Consider the following 9,314-nt stretch of genomic DNA (forward strand, 5'->3'; position numbering starts at 1 on the left):
CAGCCAGGGCTATACAGAGAAACCCTGTCTCAAAAAAACCAACCCCCCCACCACTACCACCACCAAAACAACAAAAACACCCCCAAAACTAAAAAACAAAACAAAAAACCCAACAACAACAAAAAACATCCACAGTAACTGACCATACCTCTCATCAGCTGAATGAGCACCTCGAGGTTTTCCCTTAATCCTAGTTAACTACCAAGCTCAAGCCCCACTCACTATTCACTTAAGTTGTCGAAAACAATCAACTACCTTCTCTCACCTGTTCCTCTCTGAGCCTTACTTTGCTCATCTGTGAAGTAGGATTGAAGTTCCCAGCCTCTTTTTATAAGGCTTTCATGGAGGCTTCAACAAGATACAGGTGCAGAGTGTGTAGCATGCTACCATGAGTGAAATAAGTATTAAAATGTTTCTAGTCTTATTCAAAGGAGGGAATGGCCATATCTGATTGTCGTATTTAACATTCAAAAAGCTCTAGCCACCCCCTATGGCTCCCACCCCCACCCCTCCACCTCCTGCTCAGGGATGAGATTCAGTACAGCCAACATGAATTGAGCTTTTAATTGGTGCCAGGTCTGATGGAAGCCAGACAGTTGGAATGGAGTGGAATATGGTGAGAAGGGATGGGTTTCAGGTTGGTCCTACACCCCAGTGGGGTGGATAGGATTGCTAATCTGGCAAGTGGAAATGCTGTTTTGGAGTGCAGATAATAGTAGATTTGAGAGTGTGCATCATGCTCAAAGATGTAAGTAGGAGGATAGAGATGAAGAAAGGCGTTTGTTTTGGATACAGTTTGGGATACAGTTTTCTTCAGGAACTAAGAGGAAGAGGCAGGGATGGACAAGGATCCTCAGGGTTGTTATCAGAGAGAATGGGAAACAAGAGACAAAAGGGAGAAATTATGTGGCAGCTGGAACAGAACGCCAACCCCGGGGAACACTGAGAGTTTCCAAGAAGGAACCTTTTGTCCAGAATCGCAGTCTAATAGGAGGCTGTAGGTGAAACTACCCATGTTCCTGCAGGAGAACGCTGCTTTTCTGATAGGAATTTCTGCACAGGGAGTTCATATTGGTGAGGACAGTCTTTACTGTGCATTCAAATCACCTTAATAACGAACCATGGTATGATCAGGTTTTAATAATCAAAGCATTCGATACAAATGGGGAGAAAGCATCCCCATAAAATGGGCTAAATGGGACCCAGTTAAAGCAGCCCCTTCTCCTCTCCCTCACCCCCACCTTGGTGTACATTCCTGGGATCAGACACTGTATATCAGTGGTTCTCAACTTGTGCACCGAGAACCCCTTTGGGGGTCACGGCATATCAGATATTTACTTTAGGATTCATAACAATAGCAAAACTAGTTATGAAGTAGCAATGAAATAATTTTATGGTTGGGAGGGATCACCACAACACGAGGAACATTAAAGGGTCGCAGCATTAGGAAGGTTGAGAACCACTACTGCGCATGCTCGTCAGGCACCGTGTCCCGGAACCACGTCCCCAATGGAAAGCAGTGCTACTTAACCTTGGCTACCCTAGAACCACCTGGGAGCGCTTAACAATTTTTTCCCCCTGAGTTGGTGGCAGAAGCACAGCAGGAGACAACAGCCTTCCCACTATTTGAGATATAGGAAAACCTGACTTAACAAAAAAACCCAACTACAAGGCAAACAAACGAAAACCCACCACCACCACCCAAACCCCAAAACCTCAGGGGACAGCACCGCAGCTGAGTTGTTAAATCAGAATCTCTGAGGCTGACAAACTGACATCAATTTAAAAGCAATTGTGATGGGCAGAAACCGTGTTAGGGAAGAACTCTGCGCAAGTGAGAGGAGGCATCTGCCCAAAGGGAAGCCCAGAAGGAAAAGTTACAAATGAAAAGCCAGTAGAACAGGAGTTGCGAGTAAGGAAAAAGTCAGGGCTGCTAATGGGGCTGCTGGAGTACGAGTGGGTGGAGCCTTTCTCACGGAAAGGCCATTAATACAGAGCTCTGGGCTGCCAGTGTGTGTGCTTCCGTGGGTCTGCAGCGAAGCTCCGAGGCTCCGGGCTTCAAGCTGGCTAAGACAGCGTCCCCCCACTGCTGTCGAAGGAAGTTACATCGATGGCTGCTTCATTGGGGAAGGTACTTAATTAAGTACTACTGTGCAAGGAGAAGTTCTATGGAGGGAGTTTGAAAATTTAGTGTTTTGGTGCCGGGGATCCAATCCTAATCCTTACAAATACGAGCCCTCTGCTGAGCCGTGGCTCGGAATCCTTCAGGAAGACTTTATGGAGAGAAGAATATAAGAGCCGTTTCTGTCTGTTCTTGCTGCTGATGTGTCTTTCCATCTCTGAGCCAGTGGCAGCTGCCCGAACTTTGGTCAACTGCATTTGTCCATCTGAGAGACGCATTTTTCAAAGGAGTTTTAAGCTCCATTTTCAAAGGAGTTTAAAAATTAAGGCTCCCATCTCTCTAATCCGTATAATTCATGTGGGTGTCACCTGGGGAGAGGGTTCCAGAACAACGCCACTCCCCACTCCCCATCCCCGCTGGTGTAGGTGTATCTTCTGGCTGAAAGCCACCCACACTCAGGGTCACTTGCTATGGTTCAAAGCCCAAGGAAGTGTCCTTCACCCTGCTCTCTCACCCTACTTCTGACAGTTCTTTTCCCTTGTCGGGGAGGGGGTAGGATGCCTAAGTTTCTTTAGAAGTTGGAAAAAGAGGCATGAAGCTGCTATGGACAGCCAAAAGCAAGGGCAGAGGAGCCCAGACTATGGGACAAGAGAGCCAAGAGAACTTGAGAGTTCCCACCTTCTGAGAAGGAGGAGCCTAGGGTCCAGTAGAAGACTGTGGGTGAAACTATTAGAACACCAGTTTCCCGATCGAGGTGTCTGTGCAGGGAGTTCATTTGGGCGAGGAGGATCTTTAGTGTGTATCAAAATCATCTTAATAACGAACTATGGCACATTTAGGCTTTTTGCTTTGGTTTTTTTTGTTTTTGTTTTTGTTTTTTGTTTTTTGTATTTTTGTTTGTTTGTTTGTTTGTTTGTTTTTTGAGACAGGGTTTCTCTCTACAGAGCTTACTCTAGAGACCAGGCTGGCCTCGAACTCACAGATCTCTGCCTCTTCTGGAATTAAAGGCGTGCACTAACACCGCTTGGCCATAATTAGTAATTAATGGAAAAAACGTTCAATACAAACGTATAAAACCGAAAGAAAAATTATAGGCAGGGCCTTCCAGCCGCAGATAGCCTTCTCCTTAACGCTTTAGTTGCGTTTCTCCCCACTTTTAAGGTCACCATGGCACTTTTGCCCACCTCTGCCCAGGTGTTCTGGTGGCGCCGGGCGGCAGGTGCGACACCCCGCCCGCACCTGTGCGGCGTTCGCCCCGCGGCCAGCAGGGGGCGGAGCGCGCCGGCTACGGGGGCGCCGCTCCTCGCCGGCCCCGCCCCCCGCCCCAGGACCCGGTGGCGGCGGGGGCGCGGAGGGCTTAAAGGCGGCGGCGATCGCCCGCGGGCAGGCGCGGGGCGTCCCTCCCTCGCCGGCCGGCCGCGTCACATACCCCGTACCTAAGCCGGGAGAGCAGCGCGCCTTCTCTCCGCCCTCCCGCCACTCCTGGTCGCCGCACCAGCGCTGCCGCCGCCCAGGGAGTAAAGGTCGCGCGGGCCGGTACGAGCGGGCGTCGGCACCAGCGCCAGCGGGTCGGTCCACCCGAGAAAGGAGCGCGGAGGAACTGGGACCGGTCTGGAAAGACTGCGCCAGCCGTGCACTGAGATCGCGGGGGCAGCGACGAGCCGGGCCTCGGCGCTCAGCCTGGACCCAGCGTCCCTCGAGGCGCCCGGGGCTCCGGCCCGGCCCGCGGGGTCATGTCGTACAGCGAGCTCTACACCCGGGTGAGTGCGGGCCCGGCACAGCCCCGGGGCACAGGTGCGGCGCGGCGGGCTCCGGGCCACCTTCTCTGCCGCTATTGGACGCCCCTGCCAGCGTCTCTGCGGTCCCGGTCCCCGGCACCTCTAAGTTGGATGGTAGAGAAAGTTTGGGTGTTGCTGGAGCGCGCCGCACCGACTGGCCGCCCCGCAGAGTCCCCCTGACAGCGGCGCAGCACGGTCCCACGCTTTGCCCTTCCCTCCCTGTCCTCTCCGGGTCTAGATCTCCTGCTGAGAGCCTGGAACCAAAGGGGGCGTCTTAGCCCGCTGGGAACCTGGGAAGGACACCAGCCTCCACCGAGGCACCTGACGTGCGACCCCATTTCCTCTTTGGTGGAGCCGGTTCCAGACTCTCTGCAGTGTCGAGTGCCCCCTTCGTTTCTTTCTTCTAGCGCGAGGGACCCTAAACTTGGGAGTGGAGGGGGACGAGGAGCCCCTGGGAGGGAGGGCCACAGAGCCTGAAGGAGGGATGAGGGCAGTGGGTAGAGAAACGTCATTTCTAATTTTCCCAAGGAAGTACGTTCTTTTAAAACTGTATATGTATACACATATAAAATTCTTTTTAGTTTTGTTATGTGTATGCTTGTATGTCTGTACGTGCACCTAGAAGGCCAGAAGAGGGCGTCAGAGCCCCTGGAATTGGCATTACAGGTGGCCGCGAGCCGCCTTGTGGGTGCTGGGAATAGAACCGGGGTCCTCTGCAAGAGGTGCGAGCGGAATGTAGCAAGCCCTCTCAGCTGTGGAACCATCTCTTCAGCCCCAGGAAGCCCTTACTTAATTTGCCCACAATGGGCATTTTGAGGCAGCCATTGGGTTATCAGATAGGGGCGGGTTGGAGTAATTATTGACCAGGGCTGGAGTGTCGATTTTCAGGTTTGTTATTTTTTTCCCCCCAAGGTCAGGGTGCTCGCCTGTGTAATGCAGAGTCGGGGGTGGTCAGGATTGCAAACAGGTGCAGCAGGAGCATCTGCTCCCGGGTTCCACGGCAGGTGCTGTAGTTAAAGTGACCATCGGTTTCCCAGACGTTGGCTCTAAAGCCCTAGCCTTTTTGGTTTCTGCCTGGTCCGGGGGCAAGGTGAACATGGCAGGGCCTTTAATCACCCGTCCTTTTCTTCCTTTAAAAAAAAAGTTTCGTATATCTCGATGTCTGGTTTTCTTGTTCGTCTTTTCTGGTGGCTGGGACCTGTTTGACAGTTTTGCCTGCCTGCCTGCACGCCTCTGTGCAGAGGGAATGTGTGTATGCAAACGCTCTGTGTGTACGCAAGTCCTGTAGGCGAGTTTGCAATTCCTGTTTCGCCGGCCTGGTGGACAGGTCTGGGCGGGGAAGGAAGAGGGACTTCCGCATCCTCACCTGGTGGTTGCTACCCTGTGTCCAGCGCACGGGGGAGCCCTTCAGCTCCGTGGGCTTACCGCCCATCTCAGTTTGAAAATTTTAATTCTCTTCCTTTTTTCGGACCCGGTCCGGGTCAGCAAGGGCTAAAGCTCAGGTAGTTATGAAGGAGGATGCCACCTGGTTGGGGACCAGACCTGGGTGGTTTTGAATGGCCTTTGGATCCACCAGAGACTCCTAAAGCACGATACTGTACCAGTCTCTGTGAGAGGGGTGGAGAAGGTGCGATCCAGGGCTGGAACTCTTTAGTAATACCAGCTTGGGAAAAGCACCCCACCTCTTTTACTCCCGTGGGAGTTTGGGGAGGAGCCTTGGGAGTTCCCACTTGCAACTCCGGAGCGGAGAGGCTTGTCAGGGAATCTGGTCTGGAGGCTGGAGCCCAGTGACGCAGGGAAAAACAGCCTGAGCTGGATGGAGTGTTCAGAGCTGAAGCTGTGTTCCGTGACAGTGACAGCGAGGAGAGCAACCGCGAATACAAGAGATGAACAATTGCTTCGCAGGTTCAACAGTCTCCTAGTGTCCTGAGGTCTCTGAGCAGACAGTATTTAATTGCTGCGTCATGGAGCTAAGGAATTATTGAATACACTGAGGTTTTAGAGATCTAGTTTCAAAAACCAAAATATTTATACTGGATTTCTTTTCAAGTAGACCATTTGTTGGGAAACAATTTGATCTTTAGTTAGAAGTGAATATATTGCATGCTAGTAGGGATGGCAAGTTAGTAGGAGTCTGAACGTGAAGTGTTTCAAGTGTACTTTTATCTGTCTATGGACAAAATCCACAGTTCCTGGAGCTAGTTGAGAGTATCTCATTGGTGTGAAGGTTCAGTATAATTAAAGCAAAATGAACAGAGTCCACAGTTAGTGGGTTTCTGATTCTAAGTTATTGGAAAGTTATTGAATCTTAAGTCAAAGTGCTGTGTGTGTGTGTGTAAGTGTAAGCACTAGTCTCCAAGGGTTCTTTTTGTTTTGTTTTGGAGATTGGGTCTCACTATGTCGTTCTGGCTGTCCTGCAGCTCACTATGTAGACCAGGCCTGCCTCTGTCTCCTGAGTGCTGGGATTAAAGGCATGCACTACACCTGGGTAGCTTCCAGCTTTTTATGTTGTGCTCCATTGCTCTTTCTGGCAGTTAAATGCACTTACATTAATGTCTGAGAATCGGCCAGGCTGCTTTCTAACCATTGTAACCCTGTACAATGTGTGCCAGGTGGGATTCTGAGTCTGAGCCATAAATCATAGTACCTGCTGCTCAGTCAGACACACTCCATTTCTTGGGGAGACTGTTTGTTCATTTTGTTGTATTATTGAAATATCCAACATTCCCTTTTTGTTCGTAACCTACTAGTGGGCTTTCCTAATGTGTCGAACACTTGACTGGCACACACTTTAATGGATTATGCATGGTGGAAATAATTATCCGCCATGCCAACAGCAATTTTAAATGCTTGGAATGGAAATTTTGTAGCCCTTTATTGATCGTCCCTGTTGCCTTAGTTGGGAGATGTTATTGGAGTACAAAACATTATATAAGATGTATATAGGCATTAAACAGTTCCGGTAGTAACTTAGTATATTAGTTTATTATATTTCTGGTTACTCAAAGACTTCTCCCCCTGCCCCTTTTCTTTCTTCAACTTTAGGCTCCTGTGTTATGTAGTGTCTGTATGAGGGATGCTGTTGATTTTTCTCACTGGTGAAGGGCATGGCTCATTAACAAAGACACTCCTATTTTTTAGAATACCCAGCTCCTTACCTTTGAGGAATTGCTCTCTTTGTAGTGAGGATGGGGAAAAAAAAACCCTCAATGCTAGACACTTTCAGAGTGACATCGAGGTGAGTCACCTTCAGTGACTCTTAGAGAAAGCTGGTGTGGACAATGGGCTCTGTTGTCGCAACAGCTCTCTAGGTGATGTATGTTAGTGATTAGTTTCCAACCACTAGAAAAGACAATGTGGGCTTGATTTGTACGGGCCCTGAAGGAAGCCCACACATGTGCTAGCATGGGAAAAGGATTTGATGGTTTCAGAGGGCAGCCTGATCTTAAACTACAGGTAGCCTCTTTCCCCCAGGTTGAAGAATATAACCTCTAGAGGACTATTTTGGATACAAAGTGTAAACACTGCTTTTTAGTTATCTTTAAATAATGACATTTTATGTTTGCTACTTGATTTATAGTCAGCAGAGTATCTGGGAGACCAGCACAGTTAGGGCAGTGCTCTTGGATAATCCTTTTGTGCTTAGCTTTTAAATATCAGGTAGCGTGTCTGCTAGTCTAATGAAAACTCAGTATGCACACACGTTTTCATTTCTCTTCAGTGCTGGGGATGGGATCCAGGTCTTGCCTATGCTAGGCAAGCGCTCTACCGCTGAACACCACCTCAGCTCTAGCTGTGGCCTTCTGAGTGCTGCTAAGAGTTTGTCCTGTTGACTGACACACCTTGTGAGTGTCAACTTTGAGCCTGGAGCCTTTACTAAGAGTTCAGATAGGAATGCCACTCCTATCGCTTTTCGGCCTTTTGGCTAAGATCAAGTGTAGGAATGCCACTCCTAAGCAAAACAGAATTCCTGTGACCTATGGAGGTATCTTTTAGCTTTTATTTCCCTATACCTCAAGTAAATTGGTTTCATACTGGTGTGATGGTTTGAACAGGTTTGCCCCACTCTCCAGCCTGCCCCTGGTAGACTCATGTGTTTGAATGCTTGGCCAACAGAGGACAGAACTATTAGAAGGTGTAGCCTTAAGAGTTACAGAGACAAAGTTTGGAGCTGAGACTGAAGGAATGACCATCCAGAGACTGCCCCACCTGGGGATCCATCCCAGAAAACATCTACCAAACCCAGACATTACAGCAGATGCCAACTAGAGCTTGCTGACAGGAGCCTGATATAGTTGTCTCCTGAGAAGACTCTGCCAGTGCCTGACAAATACAGAAGTGGATGCTCACAGCCATCCACTGGATGGAACACAGGGTCCCCAATGAAGGAGCCAGAGAAAGTACCCAAGGAGCTGAAAGGGTTTGCAGCCCCATAAGAGGAACAACAATATGAACCAATCAGTACCCCGCCCACCACCACCAGAGCTCCCTGGGACTAAACCACCAATCAAAGAAAACACATGGTGGGATGCATGGCTCTGGCTGTGTATGTAGCAGAGGATGGCCTAGTCGGTCATCAATGGGAGGCGAGGCCCTTGGTCCTGTGAAGGTTCTATGCCCCAGTATAGGAGAATGCCAGGGCCAGGAAGCAGGAGTGGGTGGATTGGGGAACAGGGGGAGGGTGGAGGGGATAGGGAAATTTTGGAGGGGAACTAGGAAAGGGGGTAACACTTGAAATGTAAAGAAAATATCTAATAAAAAAGAGGTGTAGGCTTGATGGAGGAAGTGTGTCACCATGGGGGAAGGCTTTGAGGTCTCCAGTGCTCAAACTCTGCCCAGTGTAAAATTCAAGCCTCTTCCTGCTACTGCCTTCAGATCAAGATGGAGGGCTCCCCCAGCACCAGGTTTGCCTGCACAATGCCATGCTTTTCCATGTTGATAATGGACTAAACCTCTAAAGCAGTAAGCAAGGCCCAAGGAAATGCTTTCTTTTATGAGAGTGATCATAGTGGGGAGTAGACAGACATGGTGCTGGAGAAGTAGCTGAGACGTCTACATCCAGAACTGTAGATAGTGGGAAGAAAGAGAGGAGATCTGGGGCTTGGTATGGGCTTTTTGAAACCTCAGCCCTGTCCTGCAGTTCCCCCAACCCTAGTGACATACCTCCTCCAACAAGGCCACACCTCTTTACCTCCTAAATAGTGCCTCTTGCCAGCCGCTAAGCAAAGAGCCTATGGGGCCATTCTTCTTCTAACCACCACCCTTTACAGTAGATGCGCCACAGGGGTTTTAAGTGTTTCCATTTTGATGAACACTGAAGCTGCTGTTGTGTTTCAGGAAGTGCTTGTAACACATCACGTTTCTTTTTTCTTTCTTTCTTTCTTTTTTAGTTTAACAATTCTTTTTTTTTTTTT

At 49.4% G+C, this 9,314-nt stretch overlaps 1 protein-coding gene across 2 annotated transcripts in view; it reads left to right on the forward strand.

Annotated features, from left to right (window-relative positions):
* Positions 1-3,475: 3,475 nt before the first annotated feature.
* Positions 3,476-9,314, forward strand: part of Myo5b (myosin VB) — a 314,400-nt gene continuing 308,561 nt past the window's right edge. The window contains exon 1 of one of the 2 annotated variants that reach the window (XM_029472030.1): positions 3,476-3,882. In XM_029472030.1, coding sequence (XP_029327890.1) covers positions 3,856-3,882 — 27 coding nt within the window. In that variant the 5' untranslated portion in view covers positions 3,476-3,855. The remainder of the gene's footprint in view (positions 3,883-9,314) is intronic. The other variant, XM_021150181.2, reaches the window with a different exon arrangement.

Source organism: Mus caroli, chromosome 18 (genome assembly GCF_900094665.2).
Source record: "Mus caroli chromosome 18, CAROLI_EIJ_v1.1, whole genome shotgun sequence".
NCBI classification, from domain to species: domain Eukaryota; kingdom Metazoa; phylum Chordata; class Mammalia; order Rodentia; family Muridae; genus Mus; species Mus caroli.